The sequence below is a fragment of the Mya arenaria genome, chromosome 11, assembly GCF_026914265.1.
Source record: "Mya arenaria isolate MELC-2E11 chromosome 11, ASM2691426v1".
Taxonomy (NCBI): domain Eukaryota; kingdom Metazoa; phylum Mollusca; class Bivalvia; order Myida; family Myidae; genus Mya; species Mya arenaria.
The window spans coordinates 4,646,061-4,667,840 of record NC_069132.1 but is presented as its reverse complement, the minus strand read 5'-3'; the positions used below and the strand labels follow the sequence as shown (position 1 = coordinate 4,667,840).

The 21,780-nt window shown below is 35.5% G+C and overlaps 1 protein-coding gene across 7 annotated transcripts in view; it reads left to right on the top strand.

Moving 5' to 3' along the window:
• Positions 1 to 2,528: 2,528 nt before the first annotated feature.
• The window catches only part of LOC128207339 (RNA-binding protein Nova-1-like), a 33,590-nt gene continuing 14,338 nt past the window's right edge, over positions 2,529 to 21,780 (top strand). For 2 of the 7 annotated variants that reach the window (XM_052910196.1, XM_052910194.1), the window contains exons 1-3: positions 2,563 to 2,698; positions 8,273 to 8,341; positions 20,340 to 20,483. In XM_052910196.1, the coding sequence (XP_052766156.1) occupies positions 2,581 to 2,698; positions 8,273 to 8,341; positions 20,340 to 20,483 (331 nt within the window). In that variant the 5' untranslated portion in view covers positions 2,563 to 2,580. Of the gene's footprint in view, positions 2,699 to 2,771; positions 3,275 to 3,374; positions 3,698 to 8,272; positions 8,342 to 20,339; positions 20,502 to 21,780 lie in introns of those variants that run through there. The other 5 variants (XM_052910193.1, XM_052910192.1, XM_052910197.1 and 2 more) reach the window with 4 other exon arrangements.

Here is a 21,780-nt window from a genome sequence, read left to right as displayed (position 1 = left end):
TTTATGAGTATATAGGTCACACATAATTATATGTTACTTATGTAGTATGTATGTATTTAAAAATACTGTGAATTAAGCTGTTAAATGTTGTTATTATTATAAATTTAAGTAGTAGTAGTGGTAGTGGTAGTGGTAGTAATGGTATTAGTATTATTGGTATTAGTATTATTATAACCTTTTATAACCTGATATGATAAATGGTCCGTTCCGACCACTCGTTTATACCCAACCAAGATGAGTCCCAGCGCGGAATTTTGGGTGCATTGGCGATTGAGCATCCCTGATCAGCAAGAAGGATTTTATTTTTAAATCCCTGCTCCTGATACGGGGGTATAGATAACAAAATCCGCAATTTGTCTACTGAGTCGAGCGCAAAAACACTGAAACGTGCGCAAAAAAAGTTGAAGCGGTATGGCCTGAGTATCACACACATCCAACGCGAAGGATGGGCACAACATAGTAGATATCAGACAACGGCGGGTAGCTGGGAGTGTAAGAATAAAGCTTGGAAGCTACTCATAGAAACAACGGTGGCCGGTGCAGCATTATATACGACAATGTACATATCAACGTCGTCGAAGGGAGCCTTGGAAATTTGGGAAATTTGTCAAATCGCGGAGTTCAGAGGCGTTCCAGGCAACAGAAATAATTTGGGGGTAAAATGGCCATGCCCCCTCCTTAAAAAGAATTTGATAGGTGCATAACGAGGCACCAGCAAAACTTAGGGGCATCAAACCATAGGTTGCAGCATCAGCCATATTTTAATTCATTTATATATTAGGTATTACATATACTTAATATTAAAATCATAACTACGGGCACACTTTAAAAACAGAGATGAAGCCGCAAATGCCTATTTGCGGTAAATATTGGTGACAGATGCGCGAAAACGGGGCAACTTAACAGTCCAAGGAAACACCAATGAATATATTTGGAAGCAGAAAAAAAACGCCAACGCTCATCTGTTGATTGCTTTTAAATATAAGTTAATCAATGGGGCATACTTATTAAACCCAGTGTTATGGGACTTGCTTCAATATAGTATTGATGTGCATATATATTTTATCTGGTACTATATGTAACAAGTTTCAATTCTCAGTTATGACCAAGGCCGAATTGTTTCACTACGACAACGCTGACGCCAAAAACGACACCAAGTTTAAAACGAAATCTCGACTCATTTCTTTAAAAAACAGACGAGCGAAACACGACTACCAAAAATACGACAGCAAACATCATTGGTAATGGTACTACAGGGACGACTCTAGCAGGCAAACTAATTGACAATATCGAAGGGCATTCTTGACAATATCGAAGGGCATTCCAGAAAATAACGGAAGGCATACGGGTACATGCCAGCGCCCCCCCCCCCCCCAGCCATTACCCCCCCCCCCCCCCCCCCTAATGTCCAGGGAATATCGGGAACTTTGACTTTCGGTCCAGCCTATTCCAGGTAAAATCCCCGAATCCAGGGGACATCTTAGGTAAGGCCTATTATAATGTTCATATTTTAAGCATGTACATACGTTTTGATCTCGTTGAACTCCACCTGTAGGTTAACTAGAAACACGGCCCATTTCCCCCCTGCTATCTCAGGTATACCCCCGGACCTGGGGCATAACTAACACCGGAATGCACCTTTCAGACTAAGATAAGCCAAAATAGTTTGTGGGGAAAGTCCAAAACCCCTTAAATCAGAAGTTTCATTAGTGTTTCCGTTCTCATGAAAAGGGGCTCACATATCTTCAGCTGCGCATCGAAAGTACGCCCACTCTAATGTCAAAATTTGGACCGACCCGGTTTACAGTGCAAACATATAAGTAATTAATTAATTGTAGATCAGTAAGCGTTCATGTGTTGGTGTTTGTAATGAACCGTCATCTATATAATATGTCTTTAATAAACATGAATAAAAATTGGAAGGGGGATCACTCCGTTGGTCTTATCTAGCTAGAAGCGACCTTAGAATCGGACATTTAATATTTGACCTTCACAGTTTTCAACCAGTGTATGTCTTATATACACAATGAAATTACCAATATATCATTAAGATTGGCTAAGATTATTGAAAAATTCATGACACCAAACCAAAGTGCATTTATACATACATGAATATATTTTGAAAAAATACCATTTTCGTGCATTAACTTCGTTAAACGAAGTCAGTATTGGTAAAAGTAGTTCCTATCTCAGATGTAAAATCAGTTAAAAGTAAAACGAGCAAATAAATTGCAAACGTCGCAGTGATTTAAAAAAAAATCAAACAGTTATATTCTACGTCAACGTGGAACACGGCCAAAACAGCTTGGGCTACCAATTCGAAGGGGGCGTGGCATTGTCTAAAATACCATGCAGAAAAATCAAAATGATGAAATGACATAGCTTGATGCAAACATTTTTTTAAATTTCAAGAAAATCTAATATGTGCTTCATTCATCGTTTTTGTTTGATCTCATTTAAAAGTCAGTAGGACGTAAGAAAAAAAGCTATACTGTAAACACAAGTCAAATTTCATGTCTCGTTTCCAGTGAGAACTGATGAGAATATGCGTTACCCCACGAGATCTGGGCGCAGTAAGACATGGCAATGAGCTACGACGGTATGAATGGAACTGATATGGACACTTCTGAGTCTAGAAAAAGACCTTTGGATACAGAATCTGAAAATGGGGTCACTAAAAGATCTAACCAAGGCGCAGGTTAGGCCATATCATGAAAAATTGGTTTGTTAGCGCGGGGTAAATTACGGCAATGACGTTTCCTGTTTTCAATATGGCGACCAGATTGCTGCCGGTTTCCATCTCGATTCGGTTGCAAAAAAAATTGGGATATGATTAGTTTGTTTGTAATGTGGTGCAAAATGGCAACAAATTGAATGTTTAATGTTCATTTTATTTAGTGATAATATTTGATTTTGGACTTTTGCGTATTTTTACATTTTAAATCTCGTTTTGCGTGGTGACGTGTTTCCCTCGACATCGATTTCATGTGGAGGCATGCAAATGTGAACATGTGCCAACATAGCTGTGCTACCACCTATCGCGAGCAGTCGGTCCTACTGCGATCTTAATAACTATCTTCAGTTTGGAGTAACACTTAATAAAGAGCAGACTCACTTCTTTTCTGGGATTAGTTGTGTCTGTAATCCCATCCTCAGTTGCATTTTGACAGCTGGTGCGAAAGGATGACACTTCTCGACCTACATTCATGTTATACTAATGTCAAGGGAAATATGATTGAAAATCAAGATCACAGCAATTTTAACATATGGAGAGGTATTTTTGGTTTACTTTTGAATATGCTTTAACTTTTTTACTGATTGATAAGAAGTACCAATCTTAAATGTGAGATTCTGGCGCAGGTGAACAACTGAAATTGAGTTACAGGTCACCTACATTTTCATGACATGCTGAATTTGCAGAGGTTGACAATTTCAGTTTTAATTCAGTTTTATTAAAGGATTAATCATTTTTTTGCAAAGCATTTATTTTAAATCATTTAAAATACTCTATTTTTAATGGTTGCTAGGCTGTGACAGATACATTGAACATATGGTTTTGGTCGAGTTAAGTCATGTGATAGGTCCAGGATTTACTTGTACGTACACACATTGGTAGTCTGTGTTCTTGAGGAGTGAATGTGCTGACTAAGACTTTTTGTGATTTTGATTGGATTTTCAACTACAATGATACCTGAAGGTAAATTTTCATGGGAAATGAATCAATATGATAGGTTAAAACTTTCCATCAATACTCCGCTATAAAAATGAATATATTGACAGGTAAGTTGTTTAAAATGTCGAAGCAAAATTTGTGTACAATTCAAAGTCAGATGAAACAATGTTGTTTTATGTTAGGTCATAGACTACAGAGTGGTATTGGAAAAAATAACTTGTCCTTCAAGAAACATTGTGTGACCTTTCATAGTGTGAATGATGTGGTGGGGTAAGACTAAGATTGGCATTTAGTTATCAAGGTGTTTCATTATTGTTGTCATTTTGCATCACATCAAAAACAAATTGTGTGGGTGTTTTTAACTTTCATATATAAATCTACATGAAAAACTTCTAGATATACCATGGACATATCTGGTCGCTGATGTTTAACCCTTTCCATTTCATTTACCTCCTTACATTTCATCCCTGCCTTAAGGGGGCAGTGCAAAACATTAGCTTTAATATTCTAGAAACTTTAAATGTTACTGATTCTTCATACTTCAGACTGTTTCTGTACAAATTTCATGTTATATAACCTATTCACTGTTGCATGCATGTTGATAATAATTACAATACTATGTGTGTTTTTTTTAATCCTCGTATTATGCACTGGCCAACTTTCATGCACATTTTTTTTGGTTTTGCCATGATTGCTTTTAGGTATTGGGTAATGTGTTTGCCATGTGGAATTTGTGATGGTAAAACTTGTCATCGTTGGCCTGGTACACTTAGTGTTTAAATAGTGATGTCAAATTTAAAGAAAAGAACAAGTGTTTATACATGAAAGTATGAACTTACTTAGAAAAATAAAAATAAAGTAGACATAAAATTATTAAATCATATGACCAGTGAGGAAAATGACTTTAGTTAGGAAATGACTTAAGATGTTTAATGAATTGCAAGCCCAGGTATCTTGACTCATCATTGGAGCTGATAAATATATGGACATGAAAAGTATTTAGATTGGAAGTGATAATTGGGAACAGACATCACCACATGGCAACATACATTACCGAAAATGATCATTAATCATCTCCTGTCTATTATCTACATGTACATTTAGATGCACTTGGTCAGATCAACAGATAATATGCACCCAAGCGTTAAGGTTACTTGTGGTTTCTTGGCCATGGTACCATTGATACACTTGCATGCTTACATGTCAAATTTGAAGAAAAAAATCACATGAAAGATCTGCTATATTAAATATTATGGCCACATCACTGGACAGTGGTGTAAGTGCTTACATGTAAGTTACCATGTCTGCCATGGCCAGCAAAGAAGCAAGGGATGGTTGACTTGTAGTGTTATGTTGCTGTGCATGGTAAGGGGAGGTGTGAGGGTGCCAGGTAACTACACAGCTGTGCTCTATGCCAGGCATATCAGCCCATGTACATGACTGTAGACGCCAGGTAAAATCAATGAGTTGCTATGATTGCCTTGCCAGCTGGAGAGATACATGAACTATCTTGCACCTTTATTCACATTTCTGCCAGGAACTTTAAATAATAGGTACTCCTTGGTACAAGAATACACAATCTAATAAATGTAAGTATGATTGTAATAAAGCATACCATTGGTTATTTGTAAGCTGTTCAGTTTTGAATGTAAAGGATATATTGAACAACTGCGCTTCTGATATAGTATAGGTGCAGTCTTATGTTAGTGAGTCATCCGTTGTTATAAAATGTTTTATTTTAAAAGTCAAACTGGAGTGAGTAACCTGCTGAATGGGCAGGACTGGGTATAAAAAGGTTAGCATTGTAGAAGATAAATAACCATCATTACTGACTTGCTGTCACTTTGTTTGTTTAAAACTGCCTGCCTGTCCTGCCCGACTTGAAATTCAACTTTAGGGCGAACATCTTGTTAAGGTTGCTAGTTGTGCAAGCTTTAGGTGTAAATTTTAATCATTAAGATACAATGATCAGAGAATTAAAATAAGATGTAGCCAGATTGTGCCCCAGGAGAACCTGTAATTGAAACAGAGCAGGTAAAGAAGTGTTTATTGGTGGTTGGTAGCTTGAATAAAAAAAATCACTTGTGACTGTCTGGCATTCCCGCATCACCCTGGCACCATGTGTAACAGTTTCTTTCACATTTGCAGTCACTCAGTGCTTGAGCATGTCCATATTTTATATTTGTTTCAATGTTTCGATCATCGCTGCCTCTCATGTCAAACATATCCACTGTCATTTTTATGTCACATGTTAGTGATAAAACTCATAACATCTTTGTTTCTTATTTACCCTATTATGCATTAAAACATGATGAAGACGTCATGTATATATCCCATCAACCCCCCGATTTAGGCTACACCTGCGCCTGGGTAAACATGAAATATTCAAAAAAAGAGTTTTATAAAAAAAATTGGAACTCAAAATGGGTGGGAGGTTGTTTTTGAATTATTACTAAAGTTTATGTGTAAATTGCTTAGTTTGAGTGTACACCTGAGTGAATACTTTTTTATGGTATATAAATTGCTTTATACTGCATTTATTACTTAACCAGACAAGATTTAGAGTTCTAACCACGAAGTTTGATAAGCTTTTGACCTTAAAAATCATTAAAATCCAGTCATTCACTTCAGGTGTATATTCAAAAGTATTGGAATAGCTTTGTGTTTTTGATTGTAATAATTATTAATCACAAGTTCACTAATAGTAATTTTAAACCCTTATATATTTCTAACGGTTTATACAATTATTAATGTATTGTTGTTTATCCAGCAAACTGAATTTATTTTTGCTGATCAATAAAGAAAATTCCCAGACTTAAATAAATCCAATATTCAATTATTAATTCTATATCTATGTAGCCTTGTATTTCAATGTGATTATTCAGCGAAATTTGCAAATGACTTGATTAAGCACATATTGAAGTGTATGTATTCGTCATGTAATGTTCAATAATTGATTTATAGTTGACGTAGGTAGCCAGGATAGTATGAGGTGCCTTTTGTCATGTGTTTGTACTTAGTTTAACAGTTAACTGCCAAGTGCTTGTACAGGACTGCCATGAAACTTTAATGCATAAATCACAACTAATGTTAAAGTAACAAGTGTAATAATTCATAGCTGCATGTTATAATACTGTGTTACAATAATATGGTATACATAACAGATATACATTTCAAAGGTACCAAAGAGTTATAATGCAGTTAAAATGGTTTTCATAATGTTTTACCAGTTTTGTGCTATTAAAAATGCATTGCACTAATTAAAAACATCTCATAAGGTTTAACATGAGTTGAACTGAAATACAAGGCTAACATGATATAGAATAAAGTCTGTTCAAAATGTTAATTGATAATAGAATTAAATTGAAATAGGACCTGTTTTATCTCTAACATATTAGAATCTAAATAGCCAATGAGAGGCAAGATTCAAAAAAAGTTTGATGCTTTTGGTACAATTATTGAAATAAGCTGGTCAGTTAGGGCATTTTAGTGTATTGAAATGAAATATTCAGTGTCCCGAAAAAATTAATTAATGCTTATGACTTTTGTTTTTCTACTTCTCTCTTAGAGTTCTGTTTACAGCCACTTGTACATGATTGGACCACAATGAACCCTTGAGAAAATGGACTGTTACAGGATATTATCAAATACAAGAGTGCCTGTTGATATCCACTTACAGGCAAATTAGACAAGGAAATTGAATGAATCAAGTTTAAACATACATGTTCATGGACATTAAATGATAGGCTTTTGGCAATACCAAGAGCGAGACTTATGTGAGACTTAAAATACATAGCAATCCTTAGGCTGCCTTAGCAACCAGGAACAGTTTCAATACATTGTACCAAAAGTATTACCTTTAAATTCAAAATTTGATAAAAGTGAAACTTAAAAGGGAAAAAAGGAAGAGCCAAGTTTGCATCTGAGTGTTACATGTGTGACTCTAGTCGTAGTTATATAGCACAGACTGTTGTGAATGGACAAGCCCACCAAAACCTACAGAACATCTGTCATAAATGCTAAAAACAGCCTCTAAAACAAATGGCCTTTGTTTTCGAGTTAATTTTTTTTCAAACTGAAACTTTGTTTTTGTAAATAGTGCAGTTTTTGTTAAGGGTAGAGACAGAGATGGATTGGGCAGGAGTTGTGATCTCTAAGTAAAGATCTTATTTAACAAAGCTGTTTTATCTACATTTATAGATTACCTGAGTAAAAGTTTGTCTTGTGATCTACTGAAGAACATTCTGTAGGTTTTATGGGTTTACTACATTATAATCAATACCAAATGATTATAATTTGGTCTTGAGATAATGCACACATGCCAACGTACTGAGAATTTCATACAAAAGTGCACACTTCAGTAAAATCTTTGGTGTAATTAAACATAATTTATGGTTTTATGACAACACTTCACATTATAGGCACCTTCAAAATTCAAACATGACACATGTGTGATACAAGGCACCACACTACACCCATAGTTGCCATAGTGAAGGTTGGTATGTTGGCATGGCAACACTGCAGTGTTGGGGTGAGGTTGACTCTACACTGACATCTCCAAGCTGTAATATTGAATGTATGATTGTGGACATTTTGCAGCCACCTGCCATGAATACCCAGAGGGGGAGGAGATGAGCACACAACAGACCTCAACTATGACAGAACTAGGTATGTACTTAACTATACAGTAGTCTTCGTGTTTGCTTTGTATACTATTTATGCTCCACTAAGTGTGAGCATTAAGTTGCCGCTTAATCTCTCGGTCAGCTTCATAAAAAGAGTAACATTAATTTATACTTACCTGAGATATATACATGTTTTGATTATAAATATAAAAGAACATTTTTATTCAGGTTTCTTCAATGATCCCCATACTTTCTTGTTACCCTTCATGACTAAGGTCAAGGCCACATCTGATAACATTGTTTCAAAATATGTTTCTTTGACATTTTATCTGTAATGCCGGGCCTGAATTTAGAAAAGAATTGAACTTGCAAAACTGTTTCTTCACCCATTTGAGTAACAGTTTTTGTTATGGAAGGTTTATTTAAATTTAGCTTCCATGTTGGATAAGTTTGACCATCAGCATCGGCCATCGTTGATTTGAAATATCTATCCCTTAAAGAATCTTGTGATTTTATGCTTGTCCTGATGATGGACTGTGCCTGAAAATTGATACCATTTTAGCCAAATACTGCCACCTAAAATCTGAACAGGAAATACCAGCCAACAGTGTGTGCTAAGCATAACACACTTGTGTATACGTCATCATTTTATGTGTATTTACGAGAAAAAGAAAGAAGGCAGAAAGAAGGCAAATTGAAAGTTGCTATTTCTCCAGAACCATCTCAATTTGCATTTTCAAATCGAAACTCGCATTTTGCGAATATATATGCAAGTGCTAAATTTGAGCCCTCGTAATGGTCACATATTTGATAATTGCTTCTTTGAAAATGTTCATGTGGATCTTGTTAGTGTATTAATATGCTACGCAAGTACCTGAATGCATTGTTGGAATAAATGGTAAAATGGTATTCAGTAAGCTCAAAAAATGTTCTCATACCAATGCATGACACCAACTTTGTGAAAGGGAACAGACATAGCATCCTTGAGTATTGGTAAATTTCTCTGTATGGTATATCATAAGTTTGATATTTAATGATGATTGTATGCCAAGTGTGGGTTCAAAAGGTGTCGAATTCAGGGAAATCGTTGACTTAACAGAAGTTCATTTTCCTTTGTCTTCCTGTAGAAAAGAAATCGGACCATGATGGCTAATTCTTGTCATTTGGTATATATTTTATCATCACTATCTATTTTCCGGTTGATTTAACAGCGTAATGATTACAATTTAATGAGCAATGGCTAAATACCAGGAAATTCAAATTTTATCTGTCTCTCATCAAATTTTGATAAATTTTCTTAAGCAGGCTGAGTTAATTGATTTCTTTACATAAAACTTAGTGATGTCATTGTATGATGTGCATCATTTTTACTTCCCTTACATTTTATTAAGTACCCATTGACTTAAGTGATCATCAATATTACATTCTTGATATATCAGGGGCGGGGCCAGGATTTGATGTTTGAGTAACTAACGGGCGTAGCGTTTTGACTTGCGCCTTTCCCTCAGAACCAAAATTTATTTTGTTTGAAGGAGTGGCAAGGGAGTCTTGGGAACTCCCACAAATTTTTTAACAATTTCTAGTCTGAAATGGTGCATAGTTTGGCATATTGTATTAAATACTTTTTTCCCTTTATATTAAATATGTGCCCCTCTTTCCCCTTGGATCTGCTTGTGTATACATATGATTAATATTAAAATAATGACATACAAGATTTTTTTTTACATTTTACCATTTATAAGATTGTTATCTGGTGGACATGTCTGAACATGTTTCAGGTTTCAAAAACCAGTTTACATTTAATCATTTACATTCTATTCACAGTTTCTTAACTCTTTGCTTACTGTGTATCATGAAGTATGAACTATCATAAAGTATGAAATAAGCAGTGATCTAATGTGTGCTTTTCGTATGTATGTGACAGTGAGTACCTGCATTTGAACTATTAGGACTTTGAAGACCTTTTAAACTGTACATGTTTATCTCCTATACATGTACATGTATTTTGTAATTTAAATAATTTACTCAATCATTTATTCACAGACTAAACATAGTGTAATCATCAGCAGGCCTCTAGATTTTCATATTCATATATTGTTAACTTTAATGTCTGGCTTGGCTGTTAGTCTCATCATAATTATGATCGACGGGTTATTGTGTAGATGACTTGTGTATATGTATGTGATATTCACATGTAACTTTTAAGTCCTGGTCTGCTCCCTGAGTCCATCAATTAATGATTGATAACCGGCTATATTGTTCTGTACATTTTACACAAAAAAGTGACATGTTGGATTATCATTGTCATAAATTTAAACATTTCATTGTGCTTAAGGATTAAAAGGAAAATAATGTTGGCTTATCTTCCTTTATGCGGCATGATTGTATTTGACTTGAGTTACTGTAGTGTACATATAAATTATGTGTGACTGATATGTGTAAATGTAGATATATTAAGTATATGCCGGAGATAGGGGGTTTAGATGTTGTGACAGTGTGTGTGACTGTTAGATATCTGTGACATACTGGGAGTGATTGTCGTCCTTGTTCACCTGGCTATCATGTCTAGGGCAGTGGAGAAAACGTTGATACATTATTAACTCGTGACATCACATGTGGCTAACTTGCCCTTTACTGGCAGACAATTATGATGACTTGGCAAGATATGAGCAATCTAGGGCCCTACTCTTGGACTGACCCCTATGGTAAGTGGACTTACAGTTAACCTTTCCACACCTAGGAATCATATGATTGTCATTGATTGGTTGTAGTATTTTTCATAAAGTAAAAGTAAATTAATGATTAATTTGGATTTCTTTAATATAACAGATCATCACATGAATGTTATAAATTGCTGGTGTTTGTGGTTGGTGAAAACCTCCTGGGCCAAAGTGATACTCCATTATGAGAGACTTGCTTCATTGATTTGTTTTTAAGATGATAAGTATCTCAACACACATTCATGTTGGACCTCATGATCTGTACAGTACTGGCTATGTGCATGCCTACCCAAGTGTAAGATGTAATCCATACTTTTTTACAGCAAAGTTATTGCTTTAAATTAGCATCCATGAAACAATTGGTTGTATTCAAACTTACACATAAGCCCTGCAACAACTACAAACCAAGCTGTGTTCTTGGTAACTAGAGTCTGGGTGGACTTTCATTCCTGTCATAACCTACAACATTCAGAATGGTCATATCACTTAATTTATGCAAAATGCTGTAAGACACTTTACTTATAGGCATGGGCATGGAGATCTTGAGGAGATGAATTATGGTGGGAGTGTGAACGTTGACTTTGAGGATCACTACATAATTATGAGAAGTTCATATGAGTTTGTCACATGATATTCCCAGGGGCTTCAGGTTTTGTCAACTGCATGTTTATAAAAGGGTTGCCTGCAGCCTGATACTCCTGAGATCTCCACCCACTGTAGCTGTCTGAATACTCATTTATTCACCATCTCTTTGCTTTTGTTAGTTAATGAATGAAGACATGTTGGACAGTCTGTCCTTTAGTAATTATTATCATCCTGGTTTCTGCAGGCAAATCAGTTTCAGTTGACGTGTTCTTCTCAGTGACTGAGGTTTGTATGACACAAATGAACTTCTTCATGTATTGGAGAAATAACTGCTGAATCAGCTGTTTGCAGAAAATGGCAGTTGCCGTAGTTCTTCAGGATTAAAAACAACTGAAAGTCAATAATGAATTTATTTAATCAAGCAATTGTGAGAAATGAGAATGTGAGATAGAAATAATTATTTTTTGTTGCTTTATTCTCATACAGACTAAGTGCATGTCAGCTTTGTGTGAAATTGTTGCACAATGTATTAAGAAGAATCATCTTTTGTACATAAGGAAGTGACATTATAATAAGGTGTTTGCTTAAAAAGTATGGCAGTAGTTTTGGTTTCCTCCTGCCCTCGCAGAGATCAGCATAGGCACCTTCTTCCCTTTTGGAGACCAACAACGGCACCCTTCTTTCCTTTTGGAGACCAACAACGGCACCCTTCTTCCCTTTTGGAGACCAACAACGGCACCCTTCTTTCCTTTTGGAGACCAACAACAGCACCCTTCTTTCCTTTTGGAGACCGAAAACGGCACCCTTTTTTCCTTTTGGAGAACGACAACGGCACCCTTCTTTCCTTTTGGAGACCAACAACGGCACCCTTCTTTCCTTTTGGAGACCGACAACGGCACCCTTCTTTCCTTTTGGAGACAGACAAAGGCACCCTTCTTTCCTTTTGGAGACCCAACAAAGGCACCCTTCTTTCCTTTTGGAAACCAACAAAGACACCCTTTTTCCCTTTTGGAAACCAACAAAGGCACCCTTCTGCCTTCATAGACTGTCAAATATTTCCTTTATTTTGCTCCCAAAAGTAGGCATATTTAAATCGCACTTCCATACCGGCTGTCCGTCCATGTGTCCCGCTCAATTTCTTTCTTTTATATGGAAAGATTTGAAAAATAACTTGCCTTATGTGTTTGACCTACCAAGACAACTTGTCGCATGCAAGACCTGTGTCTTTTCCTCTAAGGTCACACTTAGTTTTTGTTGACCTTGGAATGCTGCATATAAGGACATAGAGTATAGTTGGTCTAGGCTTTAACTTTTTCATGTACTGATCTTGTTCAATGTCACATTCGTAGGTGTTCTTCACATACTGTGCCGACTCTTGTTTTGATTAAAACTTATATTATTATAAGTACCTAAACATATTTGGGATTTTAAAAGTAATATTACTTCAATTTATCACAATTTCTTATGTTTAAAAGTCTTCTATCCTGATACAATGTGACCTTTTCTCCCTTAGCACCCAGTCCTTCTTCTGCAGCACCCAGTCCTTTTGCAGCACCCAGTCCTTTTGCAGCACCCAGTCCTTTTGCAGCACCCTGTCCTTTTGCAGCACCCAGTCCTTCTGCAGCACCCAGTCCTTTTGCAGCATCCAGTCCTTTTGCAGCACCCAGTCCTTTTGCAGCACCCAGTCCTTTTGCAGCACCCAGTCCTTTTGCAGCACCCTGTCCTTTTGCAGCACCCAGTCCTTCTGCAGCACCCAGTCCTTTTGCAGCACCCAGTCCTTTTGCAGCATCCAGTCCTTTTGCAGCATCAAGTCCTTTTGCAGCACCCAGTCCTTCTGCAGCACCCAGTTCTTTTGCAGCACCCTGTCCTTTTGCAGCACCCAGTCCTTTTGCAGCACCCAGTCCTTTTGCAGCACCCAGTCCTTCTGCAGCACCCAGTCCTTCTGCAGCATCCAGTCCTTTGGCAGCACCCAGTCCTTTTGCAGCACCCAGTCCTTATGCAGCACCCAGTCCTTCTGCAGCACCCAGTCCTTCTGCAGCACCCTGTCCTTCTTCTGCAGCACCCTGTCCTTTTGAAAACTATGCTAAAAATTTATCATCAGTCATTTTTCTTCGAAGGAATAGTGTCATGATAGCATCAATATTAAAATGAAAAAGTGGCTATTCATTTATAAAGTAATATTGAAATAAGATATGCAGGTATTGATACATTGAAACTGCGTGATTGTGCTCAGTGCAACAACTTCTTATTAATCTACATAATTGTTTGGATGTTATTAATCAAGGTTTGGGTATTAGCTGATGTTTAATATTCATTTTCAATAAGCTTTGAGGTCCTCCTGCAAAGACAAGTTGTAACACTGCTAGAAATGTTGCTAATGCTGTAGTGACTTTTTGATAGACAATTATAATGATATACTTTGTAGTTAATAGCTATGAAAGAGATTAAGGATGGGTATTGTAAGGAAGCAAGAAATATAACATAGAAATTTTGTATATTAACATAACTTTGGTGAATGTCAAGGTAAAGTTTGTGTCTGTTCCGGCCATCTTAAGGGGTGATCCATTAACTGTGGAGGACTGCTGATCACAGTGGGACAGATGTCCTACATTGAAAGGTTCTGTCGCTTTTCATTTTTTCTGAAGTTCAAATCCTACTTTGATCTAACATGAAGTTTTTAATATTCATAAGTAATATTCTGCTACTATTTGACATTGAAGAAACTGTGCATGCTCTGTGATATGACTTATAGTATTGATTAATTGTTGGGTATACATTGAACATGAACACGAACTGATTTGGTCATATTTGATCAAAACTAAAAAAAGACAGGAATGGGAGCAATGTGATGGACAGATGGACTGATCAGATGATCCTGTATTGGATGTTTCTTGCTTATAGATCCACAGGGACTGACAGACCTGTCTGGATAATTGGCCCTACCCTGGGACGGCTGCAAGGGTTACACACTTTAGCAGGCCCATGTTCTGCCTGTTATGGACGTCATACATCACACAGAAAACTGGAGTGGGCATGGTTTTCCTTTCCATCATGTTTAATGAGCAATAACATGTACACAGATGCTCGGTCAGACCCCAATCTTAGTTGACCGCTGTTCTATCATACACTAATGTCATTGTAAGTGTTGATAACAGTGAGCATTGTTTCCGACTTGAGGATCGACTGCAATACTTGAGCTATTTGCAGTTTTTATTGGCATGTTATTAATGGCCAGTTATGTATAAAGAAAACTGACTGGGTGACAAGGGCATAAATGAGGGAATAAGAACAGGGGCACCTGGCAGCACTTACCTAGCTGCCTTACATTCATATATACACACATTTCAACTACCTATTGATTCAAGAGCTTGTATTTTCATGGGTGCTGCATATACACACCTTGGTAAAAATGACTTAAGAACTGGTAGTTTTTTGTTCAAAAAGCTAAACATTGATAAAAACATCAGCCAAATCTTCATCCTCATTAATATGTTTAACACTCACAGACGGACAAAACTGTCCTCAGTAATACTGTCTATACTTGCTACTCGTTTAAGAAAGCTGATATTTCATCATACATGATTAAGGCAAGCCATTGTGAAAGTTAAAACATCAGGGATATTGCTGACGGTGCAGATCAATTTTGTTTTACCTAGCTCAGCCGTGCAGATCAATTTTGTTTTACCTAGCTCAGCCGTTATATACATTCCTGATCTTGAATCTATTATCACAATGTCAGATAAACATTGTACTTGTTTGACAAACTGAAAGGGCTTTCTAATGAGTTCATCAATTTGAACTCTACTGGAAAGATTGTTCTTAAACTCTTATTCCAGATTCCAGAAACACTCTGACAGCCACTTGTGTGTACATTTTTAGTTGCAGCCTGATGATTCATAGATATGTCGGAAACAGATTTTAGGGATTCCTTGCAATCATTATTGATCTTCAGGAGTTTTCTTGTTTCTATTTTAATATTCAAACCAGCATCCTGATTTATCTTTTAAGATCAGAACAGTCACTCATAGTTCTGTAGTTGAAACTTCTAAACTCATTATAATACAACATGTAAGCATTTACAATATTTGGTGCCAAATCCATACATGGCTGTATTGATTATAATGTAATCATAATAGCTCCCACTAAATACAGCATATTGATTGGTAAATGGTTTGTTCAATCCTATTTCTATTTCCTTTTGTACAGTGCTATTCTACTGGGCTAGGGTTCATGTTTGGCTACTCGTTAATTCTGCTGACTTGGTGTCTTCAAGGCTTTAATGGACTTTAGCCTGGATTGGTTGTCCCATGACAGGAAATGTCGACATTCTTGTAAATGATTCATATTGCTATAGATACAGTTCTAAGACTTCATCCAATATATATTTTTGTCATGTAAAATGCATTCTGACAAATGTTGTGCATAAATTCAAGTCATTTGGGCACCATTCCCACCAAACACAGATTTGTTTATATGAAAGATCTGCATAACAAAATGATGGCACATTTTTGAAGGAAAAATATCTAGGTATTGTCATAGCCTTGGTGCTGTTGTCGTTACTGCCATAGTGCAAAAACTTTAACCTTGACCATAATTCAAACACTGTTCAAGATATTGAAAGGAAATTGGAAGTTTAATAATTGTCCAATTATTCACCCTTTTCAAACAAAAAATCAACAAGAAGACCAGGCTAAACTTTTGCTTGCAGCGATTTTGTTGTATTTGTGTTGCAACAACAAATCATGGACCAAGTTTTGATAAAAATATTCAGCCTAGCATGCCTTCTCTATAAACTAGACTAAATCATCATTTATATTTTGACAGTTAAAAGTTTTTGCTGATGATGCAACTCTATGCATGGTTCGCCAATTATTTAAACATAAATTACACATACAACTGATTTTTGCCCGATATGGTATTGAATAAGTCAGATATACGTTATGATTGTCAGATGTTCTATCGACTGATAGTCTTTTAAATTGTATCTGTAATTTGAGTGGTTCTATTCCAATGGCATAACAAGTCGGTTACACATTATAGAACATGATTAGCTGTAGTTTTGCCCCCACACAATTGGCAGTCTGTCTGCCGTGTGGTTAAACCCCACTTACTTTAAATGGCCACCTCTTAAAAGTTATATATCTTTAAGGCGATGTTTATTCAATGTGAATTCAACCATACTTCTCAGTTTTAAAATTTCTATTTGCACTAAGAGTTCGCCATGAAGGACATTGTTGGTTGCCCTAGGTGATTTAAACATACTCTCACATTGTACGTCTGCTTGATATTAAAATGAAATCAAATTGAGTACAGTTACATTCATAAGCATTAAAAAAACAGTTGGTAGTACAGAATATAATACATTTTACTATCAGTGTTATGCAAATATTTGACCATTATCATCCTCTCCTCAACACTGTTTGTGATTTAAGAAAATCACTTGTTTCCAGGGTTCTGTAGTGTTGTAAAAATTGGACTAAACACATGTAACACATTTATAATCTGCATGATTATATTATTGCACCACCAGGATACAGCCAGGTGTAATAGGCATACCTGTGTGTCTTAAAATAAGGTGAAGGCTTATCAAGGCATTTGGTATGTTTTACTATCATTTGTACATACCTCTCACATGCTTCAATAGAATATATGAGCCACACTTAGGTTCAACAGAGAACCTGCATGCCGCAGTCTCTTCGATTTTGTCTGTTTTAAACACTTTGTTTTTCTTTCTCGGGTTGCTATAGTTATTCAATTGCTTGAAAGAAAATATTGATGTTATATCAACTGTATAGTTGTGGCTTCCATTAAATTACTGAAAGTAAAGTTCAGTTTTGTCTTTCTTTGATAATTAATCTGACCAAAAAATATAAAAAATGGGTATATGATGGTTCCATAGATTTGGTCGAATTAAGAATCTGTCTCAGTGCTTTCAAGGAAGTTTTTAACCTTTCACATGCACTATGGTAACTGTCTTCACTTGAGTTATATATAACAACAGTGCAAGATGCCAAGATGGAATGTTATAGGTTATTTTGGTCTCTGTTATAATTTAAGACAAGCAAAAACAGTAAACCCATCAGCAGATCTTAGGTCTGAGATATATACCATCACCTAAATGTTAACTTTATCTCTGTGAACTGGTCTTCATGACCTCCCTACAGGTCAAGAACACTTACAGTAGGTTCTAGGGTGTAGTGACATAAACCATAACACTCTGTTCATCTGGCAGGAATTTCTATCTCCTTAATTGGAAGTCACTTGTTCCATCCCTTAATTAATAGTTGCTACTAGATCCCTCCTTTAATCAATGGTTTCTTGTAAATATGGCCGTAACCAGATACCATGTGTTCACTGCTTTTATGGCACAAGTTGATTGATGGGGAGACCGAGGAGGGTGTTTTACCACAGGACTTAATCAATAAAGGAAAAAATAAATTATTTTGATACAACAGATGGTCAATGTGTAGTTTATATTAGTCCATATAACCATACCTCTTTAATACATTATTACATTGACAACTACAGGGATGAGCCCATGCAGCAGACAACAGTTTCCAAGTTAAGCCTTTCCTCATCTTCATCAGTCTAGCTTTCATAAGTCATTTTCTATATGGAAATATACATTTATGATTGTGTCTTAGTGTTTATTCGGAAAGATACATGTATGATTGTGTTGAAGTGTTTGTAATGTAACAATACATGTATGATTGTGTTGAAGTGTTTGTAATGGAACGATACATGTATGATTGTGTTGAAGTGTTTGTAATGGAAATATACATGTATGATTGTGTTGAAGTCTTCGTAATGGAAAGATACATGTATGATTGTGTTGAAGTGTTTGTAATGGAAAGATACATGTATGATTGTGTTGAAGTGTTTGTAATGGAACGATACATGTATGATTGTGTTGAAGTGTTTGTAATGGAAATATACATGTATGATTGTGTTGAAGTCTTCGTAATGGAAAGATACATGTATGATTGTGTTGAAGTGTTTGTAATGGAACGATACATGTATGATTGTGTTGAAGTGTTTGTAATGGAACGATACATGTATGATTGTGTTGAAGTGTTTGTGATGGAACGATACATGTATGATTGTGTTGAAGTGTTTGTAATGGAAATATACATGTATGATTGTGTTGAAGTGTTCGTAATGGAAAGATACATGTATGATTGTGTTGAAGTGTTTGTAATGGAAAGATACATGTATGATTGTGTGGAAATGTTTGTAATGGAATGATACATGTATGATTGTGTTTAAGTAATTGAATGGAAAGATACATATATGGTTGTGTTGAAGTGTTTGTAATGGAACGATACATGTATGATTGTGTTGAAGTGTTTGTAATGGAACGATACATGTATGATTGTGTTGAAGTGTTTGTAATGGAACGATACATGTATGACTGTGTTGAAGTGTTTGTATTGAACGATACATGTATGATTGTGTTGAAGTGTTTGTAATGGAACGATACATGTATGATTGTGTTGAAGTGTTTGTAATGGAACGATACATGTATGATTGTGTTTAAGTGTTCGTAATGGAACAATACATGTATGATTGTGTTGAAGTGTTTGTAATGGAACGACACATGTATGATTGTGTTGAAGTGTTTGTAATGGAACGATACATGTATGGTTGTGTTGAAGTGTTTGTAATGGAACGATACATGTATGATTGTGTTGAAGTGTTCGTAATGGAACGATACATGTATGATTGTGTTGAAGTGTTTGTAATGGAACGATACATGAATGATTGTGTTGAAGTGTTTGTATTGAACAATACATGAATGATTGTGTTGAAGTGTTTGTATGGAAAGATACATGAATGATTGTGTTTAAGTGTTTGTATGGAAAGATACATGTATGATTGTGTTTAAGTGTTGGTATGGAAAGATACATGTATGATTGTGTTGAAGTGTTTGTATGGAAAGATACATGTATGATTGTGTTTAAGTAATTGTATGGAAAGATACATGTATGGTTATGTTGAAGTGTTTGTATGGAAAGATACATGTATGATTGTATCTGAATGTTTGTATATCTTGATAAGAGTTTATTTTCTTTAAAATGCAATGTGTAATGTAAAATGAAAGTTTGCATTGGCCTAAAATGTATGTCACTCAATTTACGACAGCTGAATGTGTACTTAAATATTGCCTTCAGGGAGCATACAATGGTTCTGCTAATTGCCTTGTTATTTAAATCCTAACATGTCCCTCATCATAGCTTAAAAATGATGCGCCAAGTGGTGTGTATTATTTTCTGACCTCTGTGTATAATGAATGTATCACTTGGGGATGATTTTTACTCCTGTCTAGGTCATATAAAAATGCTGACACATCATTATCAGTATGATGTCAAAATAATAAGCTGATTACTAGGCAATTTATACACACATATCTATCTCAGAATATTGCATGAGGAGAGTCTGATTACCTACTGGCTGTATATCATTCTGTCTACACTTTTCGCTATATAATATTCTGTCTACACTTTTCGGAAAGTGTGTTCATGAATCATTTAAGATTTTCTTTTCAGGAGTTTTGGATTCAACAATTGCTACATTGCCAGTAATACAATTCATAACTTTGATGGAGCCATTCACACATTTAAGTGTCATATTTTCAACATTGTGCTTGAATGTGCTCATAAAGTGACATGAGAATGATAAGGAAAATGAATTTTATACATATTTGTTGCATTACCTATTGCTATTTATTTTTTTCAGGTGCAGACAATGTTCACCTCAAGATCCTGGTACCCAGCATTGCGGCAGGGGCTATTATCGGCAAGGGGGGCGAGACGATTGCGCATGTACAAAAAGAAGCAGGCGCTCGAGTCAAAATGTCCAAGGCCAATGATTTCTACCCAGGTAATCCACAGAGGCCAGGTAACATATAGAGGATATTTGTTAAAATTTGGTGTAAGATCAGGATTTATATCACGGAATGATCTCAGGAGGCAATATTTTTCATGAGTGGTGAAACCACATTAAAAATGTAATTTTCTGTGATCAGAAGTGATATTAATTGGATCTTACACCAAAGTTCAACAAATGTTTTGTTTCTTTTATGCCAAAATTTGAGAAATAATGTCAATTTAATTGGCGCTAACTGTAAAATACGGTGAGAAACAATCTTTTTTTATAAAGCAACACAGAAACCAAAATTAATAATTACAGTGAAATATGGAATTGATATTTTTACTGTAGAGAAAATAATGGCAGTGAAAATAACATGAGATTTCACCATAAAGCATAAAAGAAACATTATTTTTACGTACGGAATTTTTCCGCTGATATGATAATTTTAAAACTCGAAGTGAATGTATTCAGATCTACATTTTAATGAAATGCAAATTTAATACATTACATTAATTGTAGTTAGGAATAAATTCACTGAGTCACAACTGCATATTACTTTTTAATCAGTACGGTAAAAAATGAAAATTATAATTTACTTTTATGAAATTTGTAGTGATTTCATTTTGATTGGAACATAACCAATTAAGAGTTCAAAATAATCTAGCAATATGCTGTTTCGAAAATTTTCATAATTATTTGACTGTAAGTAGGTAATTAAAGTGATTCATGCAGCCAATACTCCGTTGACATTGCTTGTGGGGAAACATTTAATTACCAGCTTTTCACACAGCTTCTATAAACTTGGATCATTTTATGTCTTGGAGGCATTTTAATTTGAAAGATTGCAGTTGCATTAAACTAAACAAACCTTTTAATTTAATTAGGATTTTTATTAGTTTTCCATATTTAGTTGTGACAGATAATGGCCCTATATGAAAGTTTTGCCAATAAATTTATGAGGTCAAACGTGCTTGATAATAAAAAGTGACCAGCTCCTGTTAATGACAAGGAAGACTGTGGTGACCTAGCTTCCTGTTCTCTCCTTGCTTATTATATCCTTGCCTGAACTTATGAAGTATTGTCATTCATTTTGTAAAAATTAACCTTTTCGGCTGGAAATTAAAACAAAAACTTGATCTTTGTTATTTAGCTGTTCAGTATTAATTCCTGTGTAGTAATAACTGTTAGGGAAATAATAGCAGAAACAACAATCAAGCAACTCTTTTCCACTTATTTATCCTTGATGATGAAATCTCCATGGTTATTGAGTGTCACTTTTATTCATTCCCTTATTACAGAATATTGA